This window comes from Protomyctophum parallelum (assembly GCF_964188405.1).
Source record: "Protomyctophum parallelum genome assembly, chromosome: 19".
In the NCBI taxonomy this organism is placed as follows: domain Eukaryota; kingdom Metazoa; phylum Chordata; class Actinopteri; order Myctophiformes; family Myctophidae; genus Protomyctophum; species Protomyctophum parallelum.
The window spans coordinates 21,182,830-21,207,380 of record NC_139717.1 but is presented as its reverse complement, the minus strand read 5'-3'; the positions used below and the strand labels follow the sequence as shown (position 1 = coordinate 21,207,380).

At 43.7% G+C, this 24,551-nt stretch overlaps 1 protein-coding gene across 1 annotated transcript in view; it reads right to left on the bottom strand.

Moving 5' to 3' along the window:
- adgrg6 (adhesion G protein-coupled receptor G6) overlaps positions 1 to 24,551 on the bottom strand; it is a 67,224-nt gene that overhangs the window by 9,249 nt on the left and 33,424 nt on the right. The window contains exons 15-22 of the mRNA XM_083789911.1: positions 23,114 to 23,241; positions 21,463 to 21,731; positions 20,355 to 20,466; positions 18,326 to 18,476; positions 16,614 to 16,746; positions 15,871 to 15,972; positions 12,946 to 13,099; positions 11,116 to 11,176 (exon numbers count right to left, since the gene is read on the bottom strand). Of these exons, the coding sequence (XP_083646037.1) occupies positions 11,116 to 11,176; positions 12,946 to 13,099; positions 15,871 to 15,972; positions 16,614 to 16,746; positions 18,326 to 18,476; positions 20,355 to 20,466; positions 21,463 to 21,731; positions 23,114 to 23,241 (1,110 nt within the window). The remainder of the gene's footprint in view (positions 1 to 11,115; positions 11,177 to 12,945; positions 13,100 to 15,870; positions 15,973 to 16,613; positions 16,747 to 18,325; positions 18,477 to 20,354; positions 20,467 to 21,462; positions 21,732 to 23,113; positions 23,242 to 24,551) is intronic.

Here is a 24,551-nt window from a genome sequence, read left to right as displayed (position 1 = left end):
AGAGAAAACAATACAAACACCCCGCGGTGCAGAGAAAACAATACAAACACCCCGCGGTGCAGAGAAAACAATACAGACGGAGCACTTCACGTTACTGCTTTGTGCTGACGGCGGTTAACATTGTCCATGGGAAAATATGCCAATTGGAACTTTCTTATGCGGCGTCATATACCATAGGCTAAATACAAATGTAGGCCTGGTTACTATATTTCAACCCATTTTGACCTGAGATCTTCTATGTCAGTCGTTCTTCGATTTTTCAAAAATAGCAGACCTACAAGCTCGTAGTGCGCCACTCAGTGGCGCGCTATGAGCTTGTAGATCTGCTATTTTTCAATAGCTAAAGCATAACATAATGCTAACACCGAAAGGGGTTCCCGCCCAAAATGGGGTTAAATAAAGAATTGAGATAACTCCTATAATGACATGCCCAAAATATTTGTCCCGGGCAGAGTTGGGGTCCGTTACTCATAAAAGTAATACACTACATATTACATATTACTTTAAAAAAAGTAATGCCTTACATTACTTTATTACTCCCTGGAGAAAGTAACTAGTTACATTACTCGTTACATTACTTTTGCGTTACTCCATAACATAGCCTGTCGCATGGTCACATCATTTACCACTTAACAAATCTTTATAATCCTAATAAGGAGGACATACACAAGATATTTATTTTTGCTCTTTACCAGGTTGTGGAGGAATAAAACAAAATGGGCCTTTCCAAAACGGTCTAGTGCAGTGCAGGTTCTCTTGGACCTTTTTCTATGCAAACTTCTAATCAATTCTTCAATCAATCAAATCAAATATATTCAAATAAAATGAGACTGAGAGAAATCATCCTTTCTTTATCGCTTTATGATGTGGAGTTCCCTGCTCCATGCTCATTAAATGTAGTTTTTCATGTCGGCATATTTGGTTTATTCATCTCTGCATTAACTAACTAGTGATTGTGACTCTGAGAGCACATACATTCTACAACAAACAAACCGACCCTCCCAGCTGGCAGTGTTGCCAGGTTTTGGAAGAGAAACAAGCAGCCATGTCTAATGAAAACAAGCCCAAAAGAAGCCTGCCTAGGCTATTATAAAATAAGCCCAAAGCCGCTTATAATAAGCGGACATGGCAACACCCCAACGTCTGCTCCGTCTCTGTGACAGTGGGAGACTGGCTCGCTGTGTGGAGCAGAGCAGTGCTGCTGCGGAGATTTTAATACCGAGACGACGTAAATGACAGTTATGACACAAGCACTGTAGGCTATATCACAAAGAAACGGACAATGATGTGTCCGGCCAGAGGTTGAGGTGGGAGGAGGACAGGTGGGTCTAAAACCGGACGTCTGGCCACCCTACGAGTCCACGACAGTAACGAAAAGTGCTGTGCTGCTGCTGATCTGACACCGGTTTGACATGTTCTAGTCCGCGACTCCAGTGCACCATTACTGTTCATGTTCAACTCATCTCCGCTGTGTGCATTATTCTCCAAGTCCAAAGCAACACTGCTGAAAGCAGCCACATGACGCAATTAAGTAACGAGTAACTGCAGCGCTGCAGCGACCAGTAACTGCAATGTGATTATCAATTTTGGAGGAGTAGTGTCGTTATATTACTCGTTACCGACCAAAGTAGTGTCGTTACAGTAACGAAATATTCCGTTACTCGTTACACCCAACTCTGGTCCCGGGTGTATATTACAATTTGCCTCTGTATAATAAATAATTCATAATATATTTTTTTTAAATATAAATTGCAAAAATAATGTGTGTAAAGTCCCAGGGCACCTGTTGTGTTCAACTGACCTTCTTGGGTTCGGTGTTGTCAACATGTCATTATGCTTGAAGTAGCATGTGACGTGTCAAACTAGGGTGTTTTTTTATACGCATCACGATACATGCTTGACGAATGACGATACGATGCATGGACGATATTAGTTAATTATGGCGATATACGATACGATTAAATTATTTGAAATCGATACAGTAACTATTTAGCAAATACATTAAATGTGTGAAACTTGTGGATTTTTTTTTAAGGGAAATATTCATTACTATGGATATAAATAAGTATTAAGTAAACACAGTGATTCTCTGGCAAATAGATGGACATTGTATTTTGAACAAAATGAACCCACGTCTTGACATGAACACAGAGAACACACATTTTTCGATAGACCAATTATAGCTATATGGAATGGGAAAGTAATTAAACCCATTTTTTTTTCTCCTTTTTTCTTCTTAAAATAGCTAAATACAATGCACAAGTACTTATTACTGATTGATAGAAAATAAGTCAGAGTTGGGTAAACCAGGCCTTTAACCCATTTTGGGCGGGAACCCCTTTTGGTGTTAGCATTATGCTATGCTTTAGCTATTGAAAAAAAGCTCATAGCGCGCAGGTCCGGCTATTTTTGAAAAATTGTGAAAATATATATATTATTTTTATTTTCGAGGTCAGGCCTAAATGGGTTAAGCCCAACAAGTCATTACTTGGTCGCACGACGGTGTGGCTACATCACAAATAGCCGACCTATATACAACACTGTCGCGCATCATAAACGAGGCTTTTTTAAATTACTGTATCCTGTCAGCACTCTGTTATTAAAACGTTAGCGCAGCAGGTTGCTCTGAGCCACAACACACGGACGATGTCATGGAAGAATTGATGTGGCAGTTTGAAGAAGCTGGTGATGCAAGGGGGGGATTTAGTACAGGAATGTGCATGGCTTTCCCTGTGGGGCAGCAAACGTTTCCAACGAGGACAGTGAAGATGAAAAGGAAGGAAAAACAAAAACAAAGTGACGGGATAAGAAGAGAATAGGAACTCACTAAAACCCATGGGATTTCACTCGTGGCCCCTTCCAGCTATGGGTTGATGGGAAACATGTTTTTACTTAAAGGAGCATTCAGTGATTTGGGTGATTTGGAAAAAAAGGTCCGCCCTGTTAACAAGATGTGCACACGTTCTACAGTGGGGGGGAAGTACAACAGACCAACAGCACATGCACCCCCCCCCCCCCCCCCCCCCCCGCTCGATCATGATTGGAGGAAGGTCCCTCTCATCCTGATTGGATGAAGGCTTTGCCACCCAAAGCCCAAACCGAAACTAGGGGTTTTTTTTTACACCCCAGGGGCTCACTGGGGACAGGGAGGAACTCCTTATATGGTCAGCACACTTTATAGTAGGGAGGATTATCCAAAAAAAAAAAGAAAAAAAAAAGTGATATTTAAATTAAGTGAAATCACTGAATATACCTTTAAGTAAAAGTATAAATACTGCAATGTCCGGAATGTCTCATTTCAAGTTTTCAAATGTATACAGATGTTTTGAAAAATAGCCAATCTACAAGATCACGATGCGACGCATTGTGAGCTTGTAGATTGGCTATTTTAAAATGGCCGAACAAAGTTCAAAACAACTGTAATGCTGGGTGCGCTACACTCCCTCTGCCAACCTGGGGAGAGCAACGGACTGACATCATGCTTCCTCCTATGCTTCTTTTCACCTGACAGGGCGGGGAGTTTCCCCGGTTGGACTTATAGCGCATGGAAGGAACACGTTTTTCCGACCAGTTCCTTTAGTTTAGAGACCAGGCTTACTGCATGTTTTTGTTGTGAGGGTATACCTATACCCTAGGCCTAGGGGACACAGGGAGAACATGCAAACATGCAACATGCATATTCTTATTTATCTTATAACATAGAGTACTTTTTTTGTTGTTGCCGGGGAATCATTCATAGTAAAGGCGCTAGAGTGTGACGCAGACGAGGCAGATTTTACTCTGAAAAGCCATTAACCGGTGTTTTAAACATTATGTTATAATTTAGCTATTGAAAAATAGCAGATCTACAAGCTCATAGCGCGCCGCTACGAGCTTGTAGGTCTGCTATTTTTGAAAAATCGTTAAAATGTGCCTCAAATCTTTCCCCCGTGCAAAATGTCAAATTATCATTTTTTCTCTCATCTCGGCGCCATAAGCACTTGTGTTTCACAACACCCACAAACACATGGGTCACAGAAGGGACTCGTTTTTCTGGTACGGTCTCGCGTGCAGGGCACGGAGATTTGCTATTGCAATGTTTTGTGTCTTTGATTAGTTTTTTGATCGTATTACTGCTGTAACGTGCACAGAGAGAGAGACCCCCAGGGGGTGATTTTGTACTATAAATAAAATAAATAAACTGAAAACTGGAAACTGGAGACAGACTTTTTTTAAGTGTTATTTCCGGGGCGGAGGGCTTATGGTATTTTTCAGGAACGGAGAAAAGCAGAGAACCGTTTAAGTGAAAAGTCAGGACAGGGGGGGGGGGGGGGGGGGGGATTCTTCTAAATCCTCCAGTTTTCAGAAAAACCTCATGTTCCTGTATCAGTGGTGCTCAATATTTCATGTCAAGGACCCCAAAGGTCATATGTAATTTGCCTCTCTGACCCCTATCTGAAAATATGTTGCTCCATATATATATTCCAAATCTGCGCCACATTTTCATGATTCTTCAAAAATAGCAGTCCTACAAGCTCGTAGCGCGCGCCACTCGCTTGTAGATCTGCAATTTTTCCAATAGCTAAATTATAACAATGTTTAAAACACCAAAAGGGGTTCCCCGGCCAAAATGGTCGATTTTCTTTTCCTAAATCCTTCCACGATATTTGTAACGCATTTATTTATTTAATTTTTAGTGTCAATTGTCAAAAATGTAAATCCCGGGTGCCAACTTGGGGAGAGCAAAACGGACTGACGGACTGACACACTGCCACACACACACACACACAGGCCGATTCTGACACAGTAATTCAATCACGTCGTATACATCTGGAATGATTAAAGACATAGTGGACGCACGTCTGGCACAGAGAAACACTGCGTTGCACCTGCACTTTGACAGAGATATACCGCGGCCAGGCAAGACCATAAAACAGCCTGGGATTTTCCTCCCAGCAAAAGACTGTCCAGATTCTTAAATTAATGAAATTCGGTGAAGAGTGCAATGTACAAAATAACCTGCATCTCCCGTCCGTCCGACCGTCACCCATGCCTCCATATAGGGCCATGCCTCGTGACATCACTTCTCCATATATGGCCACGCCCTGTGACAATATACGTGACACCATGAAGACCGTTACATCTCCATATATGGTGCCTCCCTATATGGCCTCTAAAGATGGCCTCTCTAAAGATCACGACACTGACCTCTTCTAACCCTGGATAACCATACATGGAGAAGGCTGGATCATCACCTATAAGATCTGCATATATGGAGCCGGCCAGCAAAACTACATGACCTCAAACATCAAACACTTAGATCTCCATATATGGAGCCCCGACCTGTTGTGACAGGTAGCCTATACCACCACCACAAAAGGCTCTGGGTCAGGCTCTGCCAGTGGACCTATAGATCCCATGACGACACACTTCATAGTTGGGCAAGCCATGACACAGAACTCCATATATTAGGAACAAGTAAGACGCGCGGACGCGGGAAGCGAACGCAGCTCGTAAATTGCAATAACAACAATTCGAATAAACTATACGTACTTTTAGGTACGTTAAGGTTAAGTTAAGGTTTTTTAAGTTACGTTTAAAAATAATAATAATAGTGTGTATATGTGCGTGCATGTATTTTTTTTAAAGTTTTTTAAGTTAAGTTTTTGTTTTAAAGTTTTTTCTTTTAAAGTTTTTTTTTTAAGTTAAGTTTTGTGTGTGTGTGTGTGTGTGTGTGTGTGTGTGTGTGTGTGTGTGTGTGTGTGTGTGTGTGTGTGTGTGTGTGCGTGCGTGCATTTTGTGCAATAAAGGCACAGAGACACAAAAATCTCCATATATGGCCCTAAAAGGGACAAACACTGATGTTGTTATTCTGTAGTCTTTGAGTGAATTCATTTCGAGGATGAACAGACACCTGGACGAGGTCGAGAAGATGCGTATTATACGAGTTATTAGACTAGATATACAGTTCCTGCCAAACCATTGTTGTGTTTTTCAAATAGCCCAGAGAGACTAATGTTGTTAGTCTGTTTTCATTGGGGTCGTTAAAATGTGTCTCTGTGCAGCTGTCGGGGGGATGAATTAAGGACACCTGGTCAGTACCGACAGATGTTTGTGGGCTATATACATATCGGCATACAGTACAAAACAAAAGTTCCTGCCAAGCACTCTACGCACGCTCACACGCACGCTCACACGCACGCTCACACGCAAGCACAAACTTTGATGAGGCAGTTATTGTGTTGATCTATAAAAACATATCTTGGAGACATTTCTGGTGTCCACCCTGACAGCAGGCTATGTTCTTTACATGCTCTCTCTGTCTCTTTCTCACGCACGCACGCATAATATGCTCTGTGTGGTCTAGCAGTCAGTGCAGCACAACACAACAACGCTCCTCCCAGAGAGAGAGAGAGAGCGAGAGAGAGACAGAGAGAGAGAGAGCGTGCGAGAGCAGACATCAGTGGTGCAGTGTGACGTCCAGCAACATTGACAAGCAATTTCCCCAACTTAACCCATGTGGTCTAAAGCAATTTGCTGCAGCCTGCCTCGCTGACACAATGTGAAAACTGCCTGCTTTCACTCAAAGTTGCCGCTTTGAGCGACAGCAATAGTTACGGCCCGTTTGGACGTGCTGGTGCTGAGAGCTATAGGCTGACGGCGAGACATATTATAGCCCATATATATATATATATATATATGTATATATATATATATATATATATATATATATATAAGACAATGATAATAGTTCTGGGGGCCAATTACAGAAAAGTGCTTCAGAAATGACTTTTGCATTATGTTTGGGTAGAAGATGACATTGTTTTGGTTAGAAGGGACAAAGGGACCCCATAGGGCCGTGGCCGTGGCTCAGCGGTCCAGGCACCTTGGCTCGTTATCCGGTCTGGCAGTGTGTCGCGGGTTCGACTCCCGACGCATGTCACATGCATGTCACCCCCCCCATATCTCTCCCCATTTCCTGTTAGCCTACTAGCTGTCCCTCCATACAAAATATAAAATAAAGGCGAAAGCCATAAGGAAACATTTAAAAAAGAAGGCACCCATATAAGTTTTAGGGTGTCATGCTATAGTCAAAATCCGATTATTATCCTTTACTTTGAAATGCATTTTCTTTGTATTTTAATATATTAACTCCTATAGCGCCATTACCGTTGATTAATGCCAATTGAAGCCTCATTTTGATACGCCATTGCCGTTGATTAAACATTCCGTCCCTAGGACGTCTGTAGACGTCCTAGCGCATCCTCAATGATACCGGGCGAGAGAGGAATATTCAGATTTTTTTCCCTTTTTTTTTATTTGTCAGTTCGCCTTTCGGCTACGGTATGCTACGTTCTGTGCTCATGTTAGCTTACCGTTGACTTAGCTGTTAGCGCGGCAGAAAGAATGACTCGTCTCTCCTAATCCAGGGCGCTCTCCGTGGTTTTGAACTGATCGATATACTAGCGCTTCATTTCTGCTCCTCATCCGTCTCTCCTTCACACACAGTGAAGAAATTATAGAACAAAGTGAGGCTTTCGGTCTATTGACCTTCTTCAGGCATCTTTCAAATCTTTTTTTTTTTACATTTTTCTCTGATTTGTTTTAACTCACACAAATGCAGTAAGTATGTTCGTATAGTCCCCAGGGATTATAAACATGGTCGTTGAGCATACATAGAAGCTTACATGTTCTGGTTAAATGCGTCCTGAAAGTTTGTACAACTAAATTAACCCTTAAAAATGCGTCAAATTCAAACAAACTCCCAATTGTGGTGAACGACTATGCGGCAAATCTCTGACACGATGTTGAAGCACTGCCATAAATACATTTTGAAAAAAATATATCTATATTTTTTACTACTGCATATTTTGGATTGAAACATTTCACACACTTCAAAACTCTTAAAACTGTACAGTTAAAAATGATTTAACTTTCATGCGGCCCCAACATCCCAGCGAGTCAAGATTAGATGATATGACTCATGCGTTCAATCATGTAAATTAGCCTAAGCTGTGAATTAACGTGGAACAGACGCTGCTCCGGCCCCCGCAGGCCGTCGTCAGCGTTTTAACCCATTACGATCGGGAAAGCGGCTGTGTCATGTTCGATTTGAACCACTTTAGCAGACCTACAAGCTCCTAGCACGACACTTCGTGCCGCAATCGGAGCTTGTAGATCTGCTATGTTTGAAAAATCGTGAATTTGTGCAAATCTTTGAATATAATTTATATACAGTACTTATACAGAAAGGGATGGTTTTTAACTCAAATCTTTGCTTCTGGGGGTGCCTAGGACACAATATATTTTAGATGGCGGCGGGCGGCCAAATACATATAATCTCCTTGAAGTGAAAATGTTAAAACAGTTAAAGATGGAGTGCCACAATTTTTTTCCACCCTAAAACATGGTCATCAGGTGTTATTAATAATATAAGGAGAAAGACCTTTTTCCAAAAAGTGTACAGTATAAAAGTGTACAGTATTTGTTAAAATCGTGCTTTTATGTGGACACGCCCACCACTTCATTAAGTATGCCTGGTTTGCCTGGTGGGTGGTGATGGGCGGTGATCCACCTGAACTGAATCCGCACCCACAGCTGTAGTTGTATGATAAAGGGGGAGGGGTTAGGGGAGGGGCTGATAATGTGATGTCACTATATTACTGTTTATTTCATTGGCCTGTTTGACTGTCAAGGGTTCAACCTCCAGGAAGAAACCCTAAATACAAAGTGAATACACCATTGCACATAAAAACGACTCCAGGGTGTCTAATGAAGTACTGTCACCTCATAGACACATGACAAACTGGAAAAAATACAAACATTGTGGCACTCCATCTTTAAGATTTAGAAGAGATTTGTAGATTCGGCCTCAGGTCTTAATGAGCTAGACTGCCGAAGGCCTGAGGGACATAACGGTGTCCTTATGACTGCCGCTTCGGCACACATATATACATACAAATAAAATAAAAGCTCTGAAACTTATTTTGTGACTGCGGGATTGTTTCTTGAGACGAGACTGTCTGATTGGTTTTAATCAGACAGTCTCGTCTCAAGGAACAATTCCCTTTGATCCTCGAAATCGTTGTCAGTTGAGCACGCAAACACATGTGTGAATCGCAACATGGGACACAAACCATTTTTGGAGTGTGTGAATCGCAACATGGGACACAGACCATTTTGGACTGTGTGAATCGCAACATGGGACACAGAGATTCCATTTTCTCAATGGGAGTTCCATTCCACGATTCTCTATCTTGATCCAGGCATGCTATCACACGCAAACGCACGCACGCACGCACGCAACGCACGCACGCACGCACGCACGCACGCTATCCAATCCCATGCAACAACAACACAAAAAAGGCCAACAACACACTTGGCCTTGTTCTCAGAAACACTCACGATGCGCCAGAGTTATCCTCAACCTGTTGTGTTAAACTTCAAAGAACACACACACACACACACACCCACACACTATGATAATTATCAGTGATTATATCTAATGACAACCAGATTTATTATTAAGCCGGTCATTGTATTTAGTGTATTTGGGAGAAACATCAAGTTAAGGATAAGGATGGCAGGGGGGTTTAGCTTTGAGGGGACGAGGAGCTGGCTTACTCATCCATGGAGTATTATAGTCCGAGTGCACGGAGGCTTTTAGTGGCCTTTGTACCCGCTTTGGGTACAAAGGGCGTCTGATGTTGTTAAAAGGATCCCTGGCTAATAAAACGTATATGCCTTAATTAATTGCACTTTGAGCACAGAGCACTTTATGAGCATGATAAAATAAAAATAAATGTTATTTCAGTCTAAGGAGTTTTACTTCTAGTTTCTATACGGTGAGCGAGTCTTTTTCGGTCAAAGTTTCCCATATGTTTTTGAGACCACCGCTACTGTAGTCAAGTTTGGAAAAAAAGGACGAAGAAAGGCGCAACAGTTTTCTCAGTGCTTCTATGCCTTAATTAAGAAATATTACACGAGAGGGTGTTCTTTATCGTCAAGACTCATTAATTAAGAAATATTACACGAGAGGGTGTTCTTTATCGTAAAGACTCATTAATGCACGCCTGCGATGCTGCAGGAAGTCCGAAAGACATTATTTTTTAAAGTTTCAAAACACTTTCAGGCCTTTAAATTGTTTAATCAAACGATCAACTCTGCTTAAGACGCTAAACCCGCTAGTTGTTTAATGGGTTTAATTCGCCCGTCCCGGACCATGGTGACGAGGCCGTCGCGTTACGAATCCGGAAATCAAGTCATCCTCTGCAGGCTGCTAGGGCTTCTGGGAAAATGAGCCCAATGCATGTGAACGGGCCGTTTGTTTGGACTACAACTAGCTGTGGAGGCTGTTGCCGTTCCGCATTGTATTGGCCGCTGGTTCTTCTGATCAACAGCAAACCATCAGACTATTTTTCGCCGGATTTTCGTGGTTGAAAGCTGCAAATACTTTGGCGTATGCTCTAAAGGTAATAAGACGATCTCGGCAGTGTAGAATATTGGATTAAATAGCGAGGAATGCGGGTTACGCAGTAGTCCTGTTAATTATGGTTATGGGGGGGGACGGGGCAATCATAATTCATTAAGGCATCTTATTAGCCAGGGATTACTCATGGATCCTTATAACAGAACCTACAAAAAAAACTGAAGATGGGGGGGGGGGGGAGCCCTTTATGACATCACAGTGGACAATCACAGGGTGGAGGGGGGGGCAATCACAGACACAGATCAGTGGCTGGTTGTTCCAGACGTTTCGTGGTCAATGTTGGCCTTATAAAGCCCAGGCAAAAGGCCACGCCAATGAGCCGCGACGCAACCCGACTGGCTCGCAGAGAGAAACCGCAGCGGGCCCTGAAGCGGTTGCAAGTTGGAAGTCGTTGCATTGCGAATTATCATTGGCGTGGACAGAAATGTGACAAAACAATATATGTTTTCAAATATATTGTTTCCGCCATCGATCGTTACCGTCTGTGACAGAGAGACATGTGTTTAACAAACAAAAAAAAACAAGCCCAGCATTGAACATGAACTTGTTTTTTTTGTGGGGGGGGGGGGGGGGAACACGCGTTCAACACAGCACACGGTGTGAGAAGAAGCAGGAAGTCAATCAGTCAATAATCTTCTTTTTTTTACCTCCACTTGGACCTCCTCTCTCTCTCTCTCTCTCTCAGTCGCTAATGGACGGAAGAGCTCTCTACACGGCAAACAGAAGTACAAATGCATAGAACAGACCGTCAGAGCAAATGACACACCTATGCTATTTATGGCATAGGGCAGCTTCCGGCAGGATCCGCCGGGAGAAACTATATAGACACAGCTGCAGGACATGAGACTGATTCATTAGAGCGACAGAGAGAGAGAGAGAGAGGAGTGAGTGCGTGTACATGTGTGTGGGTCAATTTAACGAAGGTGCAGACGATCAGAAATCAGCAGAGAGTGAGCGACGTTTGCGCTACTGTATACGCCGAATTGAAGTGGACTCGGCACGCCAGACCTTTTTTTCTTTTTCTCTCCCTGGAAATAAAAACGTCTGGGGTTTCCGAGGCTATATTGAAACAGTGACCCCCCATAGTGCGTCAGAGGAAATAACACATTGCTTTGTATAACAGCGGGAGCTAAATGGGAAACATCAAGTGAGAGAGGTCAAACGGGAACGAGAAAGCACGGCCGCGGCACGCGCAGAAGAGCAGAAAGAGCTTCTGAGTGCAGTTTCACTGCAAACGTGGATATATGAGCTAGGGACACGTTGACTGACTTTGATGTTCATTCAAGTTGGTTAAAAAAAACGTGACTAACTTTTCAGCGGAAAATGATTTGTTGTCGTGGCCTGTAATGATCACGACTACTTTGCATGCGTGCGTGCGTGCGTGCGTGCGTGCGTGCGTGCGTGCGTGCGTGCGTGCGTGCGTGCGTGCGTGCGTGCGTGCGTGCGTGCGTGCGTGCCTGTCCGTTGGGTGTGTGCTTAAGTGAACAATAAATGGCTTGAAGGAGGGACGACAGGCCCAGCAGGACTCTTGGCCAGGAATAAAATGGAATGAAAAAACACTTAAAATGACGGTAAAAAACAGAACAAAGCCTTTATCATCCATCCAGATATACGCGGCAGGCACAATTACTTCCTTTTGATGTTACTAATAATATGCCGTTATGTGAGTGCAGTTTTGGAAACTGTACGCCGATATATATATACATCGCCGACAGACCACAAATCAATAGCCGTTGGCTAAAATCATACCGCGTCCCGACTCGGGGGTCGCAGCGCACTTCCAGCATTTCGGAGGCCCATTAGGTCACGTGAGACACGCCGAGACCCGTCCCATTTCGTATAGCCTCCTTCAAATGCAATTTTGCATTTACCAAATTAGAATTATGTGATGATTTAGAAGCCATTTAAAAAATGAATCTGCCTCAGGTCTAAACTACTTAAAGGAGTGTATAGTTCACCCCCCAAAAAAAACAAACCCCATGAAGCCATCATTCCTGAGCCAATCATCTGTCAATAGGAGACTCGGCGAGAGACTTTTGACGACTCTTGCGACTCCTAGCGGAGACTACGTCGGTCATCAGGAATGCGACCCCTCCCGGGGCTCTAAACCTTTTACCCTTCCTCCCCCCCCCCCCCCCCCACCCCTCTACACCAAATCTCTTCCCTGTAAGGTAACAGAAGGTGACCCGGTGTAGGTGTGAGCTCGTAGATGTGCCCATTACCGCCCAATGGCGTTCATGCGGGTCAAAATGAACACGGCTCATCATTTGACGCTGCAGTGCTCCTATACGGGGGGCCGGTATAAGGGTGCGCGGCGGCTCCACGTGCGCGCGAGCGAGCGTGCGTGTGTGTGTGCGTGTGTGTGTGTGCGTTGACAGAACAAACGGTGAGTCGGTGAAGGGGGAAAGAAAGATTGGCAAGAGGAAAGAGATTTGGGAGGAAAGAGAATGAGTTATGGAGGGAGGGGAGGTTCTCACCTGTGTTGCTGTGGCGTTTGGCGAAGGGGTTGAGCGTGGCCTTGGCCTTGGACGTCCAGTTGGCCGTGCTGGAGCCAAAGGAGCTGACGAGAGGGACTTGCCCAGTTGTCCGAGCTCACTTTCTTGGTGTTGTTGGTGGCCGTCTTGCTCCAGTCTGCGGTGAGGAGAACGAGGGGTCAGCGGTCACCAAACATGTCCCGGCATACAGTCCCATTCTGTTGGTCTGTTCCAGGCTGACTTCTAAAAGGTACCTTCAAAACCTTTCATGTGAAAAGTACCTCTGGAGTCTGGACGCGGACAAATGTGTCCGTGGCAAAGACTCTGTCATGTCCGTGGCACATTTTTTTAATTTTGTTCTCCACCACACCATTATAGAGCGTCACAGTCCCGCCCCCTTTCAGAACGACGAGTGGCCCAGGAAATGATTCTCCGTTCATTTTCTCCATGGGCTTTTAAAAAAGTATTATATTTAAAGACGGTTACGACGCGGACAAAGCCAACTCGGATCATGACAAATCATGACAATAAACACAATGTTTTGGGTCCGATCAAATCATTTATGAAAGAAAAAAACAAAACAAATAGTGTTGTCGCCCGCCTTTATTTTCTTCTTTCTAATTATTAGATTTTTGTTCGTTGTCATGATTTGTCACGATCCGACTTGGCTTTGTCCGCGGCGCAACAGTCTTTATATGAATACTTTTTGAAAAGCCTATGGAAAAAATGAATGGAGAATCATTTCCTGGGCCACATTTCAAACACTTGAACCAGGTTGTCTTCAATAATACGACACAGCACCCTTTTGGTCTTTTAACTATTGAAAAAAGGAAGATCTACAAGCTCGTAGCGCGCCACTCGCTTGTAGGTCTGCAAATGTATTTATTTTAATCGTGAAAATATTTATTTCAGAAAACTGGAGGATTTAGAATAATTTTTTTAAATGTTCGAGGTCAGGCCTAAATGGGATGGTCTAGTAGGCACTGACTAGGCTATACTAGTGGTTCTCCTTCCGCGCAGATGAAATGAAAGCCTGGGTATCGAGGCTAGTGGTTCTCAAATTTGCAAAGACCCCCCTTTGACTCTGAGTGTTGGAATGGAACCGAACGGTGTTTGGTTCCATTTGTATAACACTCTCAGAGTTACAGACCTGTTGTGGTCCTTCAGGGCTTATTATCATGCGTTTACTCACTTTCACCCATAGAAAGGTGGCATTCACTGCCTTTCACTGACTATACCCTTTCACTCTTATTTTAAATGTACAGATCATTTCATTGAACTCCGAGAGCGGTTCCATTTGCACCAATGAATGGAAACTAAATGTAAACTAAGCTATGATGACTAAAATTAAATAAATACACCTGACAATTTTGTGAACAAATAAAAACTAGACTAAAATGTTAGGAAGGGACTAGTGGACAAGAGATCCAGTATGAGTCAATTTACACTCCGTTGCATGCCGAAAATAGCAGATCTACAAGCTCACAACGCGCCGAAATACATTTTAGTCGACTAAATCAACTGTAGATTTAGTCGACTACAATCTTATGACATTTAGTCGACTAAAACTAGACTAACGCTAAAACCGGGGGTGACTAAAATGTGACTAAAAACTAAATTAAACTATTCAAGAGACTATGACTAAAACTAAAAATCTAAATCTGCTGCCAAAAACAACACTGCTCCTCACCCTCTGAACATATTTGTCTGAATGAGGCCCCTATAGCTATAGCTCTATGTCAGTGAGTCAGTGAGTCTATGAGTCAGTGAGTCAGTGACTCACTGACTCATCTGCTGCTCATCACCTCCCACCTCCCCATCCCTCCCTCCCTGCTCCCATCCATCCATACTCATTCTCTTTCCTCCAGAATCAACTCGCATTTCTTGCCAATTTTCCCCCCCTTCACCGACTCACCGTTTGTTCTGTCACGCACGCGCGCACCGAGGGATCCCTCGACCACCGACCGACCGACCGACGACTGATCGGGAGTTGAATTACGTTTAACCCGTTTTGACCTGAGATCAGATTCTAAGAATGTCTTCTTCTACATCCTGACAGTTTTCTGAAAAAGCCATGTTTCTATGTCAGTCGTTCTTCGATTTCCCAAAAATAGCTAAAGCATAACATACTGCTAAACACCAAAATGGGTTTTAATTTGAGTCATTGGAACATTTTTTTAATTTGCAACGTGACAACAATCAGAGGTGGTTGAGAGTGAAGACCCATGCATGGTTGGAACCATGCGGGTTGTGAAGTTAACGGCTGCAGCCAATGCAATGCCTGCCAAGATTGGAAGGAAGTATAATGGCAGCGGCAAGACCCCGATGTGGGGGCGGCCATATAGGTTACACGTTGGAAACACGTCTTCTGTCTGTGTTCGAGGGGGTCTCGTGTCTGTGTTTCAATGGAAGTCCCTGTGGTGTGAAGAGACAACCTTGTTTGCTGGCGTCTCTTCCCTACGTTTCTGTGTCAGTCGTTCTCAGACATTTCCATGTTATTATGTAATTGGCCACCGACCCCCCCCCCCCCCCCCATCTGGAAATATGTTGTTCCAGGGACTTCCCCCCCCCCCCCCCCTCCCAGAAGCAACGATTTGAGTTAAAAACGTTCGCTCTGACAGAGTATATATTAAAAGCTTTGCACTACAATTTTCACGATTTTTGAAAAAAAGCAGACCTACAAGCTCGCTATGAGCTTGTAGATCTTCTATTTTTCAATAGCTAAAGCATAACATAATGCTATAAACACCAAATGGGGTTCCCGTCCAGAATGAAATAAAGCCTTGCTTGGAGGGGGGGGGGGGGGGGGGGGGGGTGTCTATATGGATTCCAACGGTGCAGATCAAAAAATGCCAAATAAATAAGTAAATTAAATTGTTCCGATGTCATCATCTTATCTACGCCATAAGAGAGTGGGAGGAGACAGACCTGAGTTGTCAGCCAATCGGAAGCGTCCGCAGCAGAGGTACCTCCTCCATTGCTTCTGCACGTTCTCCTTCATGGCACAGTGGAACACGAAGATGAACAGGCCTACCAGAGAGAGAGACAGAGACAGAGAGAGAGAGAGAGAGAGAGACAGAGAGAGAGAGAGAGAGAGAGAGAGAGAGAGAGAGCGAGAGAGAGGCAGACAGACAGACAGACAGACAGACAGACAGACAGACAGACAGACAGACAGATCAAAGCGCTATATAAATGCACCATTTACCTAAATGACAGACGGTCGGACGGACGGACAGACAGACGGACGGAAACCCATTTAGACCTGATCCGATTCTACAATTGTCTTCTAAAACCTATTCTACAATTGTCTTCTAAAACCTGACAGTTTTCTGAAAAAATCTGTTTCTATGTCAGTGGTGCTCATCATGTCAAGGACCCCCATCTGAAAATATGTTGTTCCAGGGACCCCCAGGGACCCCCCCCCCCCCCCCCCCCCAGAAGCAAAAAAAAACCGTTCACACATAAATTATACACATTATCACACATAAATTATACACATTTTCACGATTTTTTCAAAAACAGCAGACCTACAAGCTCATAGCTTGCACAGAGTGCCGCGCTATATATGAGCTTGTAGATCTGCTATTTTTCAAAAGCAAAAGTATAACATAATGCTTTAAAAAACACCCAAAAGGGGTTCCCGCCTCCAACATGGGTTAAACGAGGTATACCTTGCAGCGAGTTGAAGATGGAGAACAGGTACATGAAGGCGAGGCTGACCGGCCCCCAGGCGAACAGAGCAAAGCCCCAGGTCATCCCCAGCAGGAAGGTCAGACTGACCACACTCCTCAGGTTCCTGAGCACCTGCCATTATACACGGGTGGAATACAATCAGGTATAATTCATTATTCATTACACCTGGGATTACGTGGATGGAATACAGTATATGATTCACAAACCTCCTGTGTCCATCGTTTATAAGTATAGCTTATAGCTTTTGCCATTTTTGAATGACAGAGATATGGAAAAGCATGCATCTATCACATTATTATATAGAATATGGAATTAGTCCACAAAATGTGACAAAATTATATGCTAAAACAATACACGTCATTTATTTTTTTCCATTTGCACCAATGGAATGGAAACTAAATGTAAACTAAGCTATGATGACTAAAATTAAATACACTGACAATTTTGTGAACAAATACAAACTAGACTAAAATGTTAGGAAGGGACTAGTGGACAAGAGATCCAGTATGAGTCAATTTACACTCCGTTGCATGCCGAAAATAGCAGATCTACAAGCTCACAACGCGTCGCAGGCTATTTTCAGCAAGTGTAAAATCAGCCATTACGACGGCATCAAGGCACCGCCGAAATACATTTTAGTCAACTAAATCAACTGTAGATTTAGTCGACTAAAGTCTTATGACATTTAGTCGACTAAAACTAGACTAACGCTAAAACCGGGGGTGACTAAAATGTGACTAAAAACTAAATTAAAACTATTCAAGAGACTATGACTAAAACAAAAAATCTAAATCTGCTGCCAAAAACAACACTGCTCCCTCACCCTCTGAACATATTTGTCTGAATGAGGCCCCTATAGCTATAGCTCTATGTCAGTGAGTCAGTGAGTCTATGAGTCAGTGACTCACTGACTCATCTGCTGCTCATCACCTCCCACCTCCCCATCCCTCCCTCCCTGCTCCCCTCCCTCCATAACTCATTCTCTTTCCTCCCGAATCAACTCGCATTTCTTTCCAATTTTCCCCCTTCACCGACTCACCGTTAGTTAAGATTAGTTTAGATTAGGTTTTTTAAATGCTGAGCGTGGGGGGTGTGAAGGAACTCTGGTACCATGTATTATTTTTCTACATTTGCCGCTGAACTGTCTCTGTGGAAATACATGCTAAACAGTACATTTTTGACACACAAACACAAATCAGACCCGTCTGAACTGAGTGGTGCTGTATTGTATACTCACGTGCGTGCGTGCATGCGTGTGTGCGGGGGTGTGTGTGTGTGTGTTAGGCTGCGCAACAGTGACACTTGGTGGTCAACAGATGCTATTACTGTAGCTGGACACAGTGGACACAGGGACACACATAGCTGTCTATAGGAGCGGCTAGCACAAACAAAATCACACCCGTCTCTCTCTCTCATTAGCAGGCAACAGTGCAGCACTAATACCATCTCTCTCTCTGTTTCTGGGACAACAGTGCCCCTACTGGTACTCATGGTGCTCATGGCCACATAGGTGAACACATTGGTGAACATTGCTGTTCCTTGGAGTGGTTGCACGCCTCAAAAAAAAAGAAAAAAGAAAGGTCCCTATAACACTGGGATAACCCAAACTCATTTTCCAATTGGTCTCCCCCTGCAGGCTTATCCTCTGTGAAAACCCCGTGCGCTATAGTATATATACACAAGCACACACCTCTTCCCGCAGCGTGCGGTTGCTGCGCTTGCCGTTGCGTCCGCAGATCTGCAGCATGACCACGATGAACATGGCCACGTTCATGAGGAACACCAGGCAGAAGTAGCCCACGCAGGTGGAGTAGAAGACCGCCGCGCTCTGGATCCAACAGCTGTATGTAGCACGGGACACAGCACATGTTAGCACACTGGATCCAACAGCTGTATGTAGCACGGGACACAGCACATGTTAGCACACTGGATCCAACAGCTGTATGTAGCACAGGACACAGCACATGTTAGCACACTGGATTTAACAGCTGTATGTAGCACAGGGATAGCACATGTTAGCACACTGGATCCAACAGCTGTATGTAGCACGGGACACAGCACATGTTAGCACACTGGATCCAACAGCTGTATGTAGCACGGGGGACAGCACATGTTATCACACTGGATCCAACAGCTGTATGTAGCACGGGACACAGCACATGTTAGCACACTGGATCTAACAGCTGTATGTAGCACAGGACACAGCACATGTTAGCACACTGGATCCAACAGCTGTATGTAGCACGGGACACAGCACATGTTAGCACACTGGATCCAACAGCTGTATGTAGCACGGGACACAGCACATGTTAGCACACTGGATCCAACAGCTGTATGTAGCACGGGGGACAGCACATGTTAGCACACTGGATCCAACAGCTGTATGTAGCACGGGACACAGCACATGTTAGCACACTGGATCCAACAGCTGTATGTAGCACGGGGGACAGCACATGTTAGCACACTGGATCCAACAGCTGTATGTATGTAGCACGGGACACAGCACATGTTAGCACACTGGATCTAACAGCTGTATGCAGCACGGGACACAGCACATGCTATCACACTGGATCTAACAGCTGTATGTATGTAGCATGAGACACAGCACATGTTAGCACACTGGCTAGCACAACAGCTGTATGTATGTAGCATGGGGGACAGCACATGTTAGCACACTGGATCCAACAGCTGTATATGTAGCGGTGTTGTTTTCGTCGACTAAAACTAAGACGAAACATGTTCGATTGTCCGTCGACTACCTTTTTCCACTGACTAAAACTAAATGGAAACAAAATGAAAACTAAGCTATAATGACTAATATATTGACAATTTCGTCCACAAATAAAAACTATACTAAAATGTTAGGATGGGACTAGTGGACAAGAGATCCAGGATAAGTCGTTTTACACTTGGTTGCATGCTGAAAATATTTTCAGCAGTGAAGAAAACAGTCATTACGATTTACAACGGCATCAAGGCCCCCCAAAATACATTTTAGTCTGTAGATTCAGTCGACTAAAATCGTATGGCATTTAGTAGACTAAAACTACACTAAAACATTCAAGGTGACTAAAATGTGACTAAAACTAAATGAAAACTATTCAAGAGACTATGACTAAAACTAAAATAAAAATTTGCTGCCAAAAACACTGGTATGTAGCACGGGACAACAGATGTTAGCACCCAGCTGTACACTTGGACACTCTGGATACAAAAGACAAAGTCTCAAGACTCAAGGTCTATGGACCTTGAGTCTGCAATAAAGGCATTGTCACGTTCTGGTGGTGTGGTGAGGACCCAAATGCAGGACAGCAAGGCAGGCAGAGTTCAAAATCCAATATTGGGGATTCATTACAAAATAACTGAGAAAACATCACAATCACAAACTAACACTGAACATGAAGTGACACCAAACAAATGACTCGAAAAGGATCGACTGACTGGGGAACAAGACTAATGTACATCGACAAGAGGGCTGATTACACATGAGAAACACCTGGGGAAGACAAGGACATGGAACCAAAACAACTAGAACACAACATAAAAATACAACACCTAGACAAGGAAAGTCTGTGACTGTGACAGCCATTCATCCATTCATTCATTCATTCATTCATTCATTCATTCATTCATTCATTCATTCATTCATTCATTCATTCATTCATTCATCCATCAACTCTGACTTTATTTCCTCCATTCTGGTACAAATGGCCACTCACAACTCTGAGGAGCCCTGTTGCGTCTCTCCTCCTCCTCCTCTGCCGTACTCCAGTCTGCCGTAGGAGTTTTTGTCCACGGCCACCACGATCCCCACCACCAGAGCTGGGACGCCTGCAGCGCAGCACACAACCACTTTAACCCATTTCGAAATAAATTTAAAAAAAGTATTCTGAAAGAATATATGTTCAAAGATTTGTGCCGCATTTTCACGATTTTTCAAAAATAGCAGATCTACAAGCTCATAGCGCGCCACCGAGTGGCACGCTATGAGCTTGTAGATCTGCTATTTTTCAATAGTTAAAACACCAAAAGGGGTTCCCGTACAGAATGGGTTAATGGCCAATACGTTTGTAGGCCTACTTTCACTCAAGCAGTGTTGATTTCGTCGACTAAAACTAAGACGACAAATGTTCGTCGACTACCTTTTTCCACTGACGAAAACTAAATGGAAACTAAATGCTATGTGACGACTAAAACTGAGAGTAAATATATTGACAATTTCGTCAACAAATAAAAACTAGACTAAAATGTTAGGAAGGGACTAGTGGACAAGAGATCCAGTATAAGTCATTTTTACAATTAGTTGCATGCTGAAAATAGCAGATCTATAAAGCGCACGCTTTGTAGATCTTCTATTTTCAGCCAGTGGAAAAAAAACAGTCATCAAGGCCCACCAAAATACATTTCAGTCGACTAAATCAACTGTAGATTTAGTCAACTAAAATCTTATGACACTTAGTCGACTAAAACTAGACTAACACTAAGACATTCCAGGTGACTAAAACGTGACTAAAACTAAAACTAAATGAAAACTATTCAAGAGACTATATGACTAAAAGTAAAATCAAAATTTGCTGCCAAAAAAAACAACACACAACGCAAGTATACATTTTGAATTCTGGCCTAGATCTCCTTAACCCATTTTGGGGCGGGAACCCCTTTTGGTGTTTTAAACATTATGTTATAATTTAGCTATTGAAAACTAGCAGATCTACGAGCTTGTAGGTCTGCTATTTTTGAAAAACCTGTGAAAATGCGGCACAAAATAATCTTAGATTTTTTTCTTTTTTTCCAGAATACGTCGGGTCTAAATGGGTTTCGTCTCACCCCAGCCCACGATGCAGAACTTGAGGATGTAGCGCCGTATGTAGGTGTTGAACACCTTGACCAGAGCGATGTACATGTGGACCGACTCCAGGCCCATCCACGTGAACGACGTCAGCAGGAAGTAGTGCAGGAAGAAGGCCACGGCCACGCACAGCCAATCCGTGTCCAGGCTGGCCAGCCAGCCGTCCAATAGGAAGACCATGTTGAGGAGCAGCAGCGACGTGCTCAGGTTCATCAGGATCTTGGACGGGTAGTCCCGGCGCAGCTTCCTGGTTTTGGAGACGAGAGACACTGTTTCCACACCTAAGCGCAAAACGGTTTTGCGCCGCGGACAGAAGAAGCTGTGCGGTGGCGTGTGCGCAGCTGGTTTTTAGACAGCTGGTGGATGGGGAATTAAGCTCCACCTTCCGCGCACAACTGACATGGAGGAGAGCGTTTCCTGGGCATCTGGCCGTCGCGCAAGTCGTCCGCGGGAGTGGAGCTTCTTTTCCATCCACCGGCTGTCTAAAAACCCGGAAAATGAAGCCGAGAACGTGCGCGTGCTCTTTAGATAGTGTGGCGGCACCTATAGAGCAGTGTTGTTTTCGTCGACTAAAAACTGAGACGAAAAATGTTGGTCGACTACCTTTTTTCACTGACGGAAACTAAATGGAAACTAACTGAAAACTAAGCTATTATGACTAATGACTAAAACTAAGACTAAACATACTGACAATTTCGTCAACAAATAAAAACTAGACTAATATGTTAGGAAGGGTCTAGTGGACAAGAGATCCAGTATAAGTTATTTTACAATTAGTTGCATGCTGACATTATTTTGGGGGGTCCCCAAATTATTTAAAAACAAAGGTTTTTTTGCAACTTAATGGAAAATAGAAATGGAGAGATTACATACACATAGTGCATGCATAAACTTTCATTCATGATTATATCTGGTTTCGCGAGACATGGCCAACGCATTTGCTTTGGGTCCCCAGCCAAAAACATTGAGATCCCCTGCTTTAATAAACCTGAGGCCGATTATAAAAAGAAATGGCTTCTAAAGCCTGACAGTTTTCTAAAAAAAAACAATGTTTCTTTATGTCTGCGGTGCTCAACCTTTTTCATGTCAACGACCCCAAGAATTATCTGTATTTGGCTGGAAATATGTTGTTCCAGGCCGAGGTTCGAAGCGCGGCGCGAACAAGCTTGGAGACCTGCTATGTTGGCTATTTAGGATTTATGTATAGGCCTGATTTATACATAGTTGCGCGTCATGTCGCAAAACACGTAAAGTAGTAGCTCTACAAAGTCAACACTATAACACATCGCTATCACTATGTGAGCTTGCAGATCTGGTATACTTCCGGGGTGCTACGGCGGTGGTGAACCGCCCCGAATTGGACTTTGACGTAGATGTATGTCAACCCATTTTGGTGTTAGCATCATGTTATGCTTTAGCTATTGAAAAATAACAGATCTACAAGCTCATAGCGCGCCACCGAGTGGCGCGCTACGAGCTTGTAGGTCTCCTATTTTTGAAAAATCAAAGAACGACTGACATAGAAACATGGCTTTTTCAGAAAACTGTCAGGATGTAGAAGACATTTTTAGAATCTGATCTCAGGTCAGAATGGGTTAAGAACTAGAGGTAGGGGGGGGGGTGTCTCACTCGAAGGCGATGTAGGTGAGCAGCGTAGCGGCCGAGAAGATGGCGGAGATCCCACAGCCGATGTAGGTGATGAAGGTTAGAATCTTGGTGTTCTTCTTGTCTATCTGAGCCGACGCCCCCGAGATGTCCTGGAGAGAGAGAGAGAGAGAGAGAGAGAGAGAGAGAGAGAGAGAGAGAGAGAGAGAGAGAGAGAGAGAACGGGACCGGGGGGCGAGAGAGAGAAAGTATATGCACACAAATCAGAGAGTGAGAGAGAGATCATTTATGTTGTTGTATATTTGCAATTTAGGCATTTTAGTAGACGCTCGTAAGACCTTTAAGACCTGGAACACCTCTGTGTCACGTTAGCTTTTAACCAGGTTAACCATTACTTTAAAGTTTAAAGTTTAGCCATTTTTGAAGTCTTTTGCTTCTAGGGGGTCCCTGGAACACAATATTCTGAGATGGGGGTCGGTGTCCAAATACATATAATTTCCGGGTCCTTGACATTAAAAAAGTTTGAGAACCAATGAATAGAAACATGGGTTTTTCAGAAAACTGTCATGATTTAGAAGACGTTTGTAGAATCTGGCCTGGTCTCAGGTCTTAATGGAAATCGTATCCAGAAACGATATGGTAAGCATACGGTAACACATCAAATGCATCATAGGTAAAAAAATAAAATAAGAAGAAGAAATATTTAGGATGCCGCTTGTCCTCCCTCTTCATCGAGCCAGGCAGCGATGCTTGGGACCACTCACGGTGTTATTTATGTACACGGCCAAGACTTAACAAACTAGGAGTTATTTATGCCCAAAGTCGATGATGTTTGTAAGTAGTTAGTGGTATAGCGTCTGATATTTCAAATGTGTGCGCGAGTCCAAGAAATACACACAGCCCGAGTCATCAATCAAGACAACGATAAAACATCACCTGTGGTGTTTTTGTTTAAGAAGCTTTAAAGACACCAACACGTGTGTCTGAGCACCTGGGAATGTTTGACACACATCTGTTTGTATCCATTCATCACGGCCGTCGACCGGGGACCAGACAGTGCATGGCCTTGTGGTTAGAGTGTCTGCCCTGAAACTGGGAGGTCGGGGGTTCGATCCCCGGCCGGGTCACGCCAAAGACTGTAAAAATGGGACCCAATGCCTCCCTGCTTAGCATTCAGCATCAAAGGGTTGGATTGGGGCGTCAAATCAACTAATCAAATGATTCCCGAGCGCGGCACGGCTGCAGGTCACCCCTCCTTGGCTGCGGCTCACCGCTCCAGGAGATGGGTCAAATGCAAAGAACAAATTCCACTGCGGTAACGTGTGTGATAAATCGTATGACTTTGACCACCAGTGGTCCTTGTTGGGATTCCAGGTGGTCCCCATGCTAAATGATGGAGAGTTGATAACCAAATGGACCCTTATATATATATATTTTTTTTACTTGTAATATATATATTATA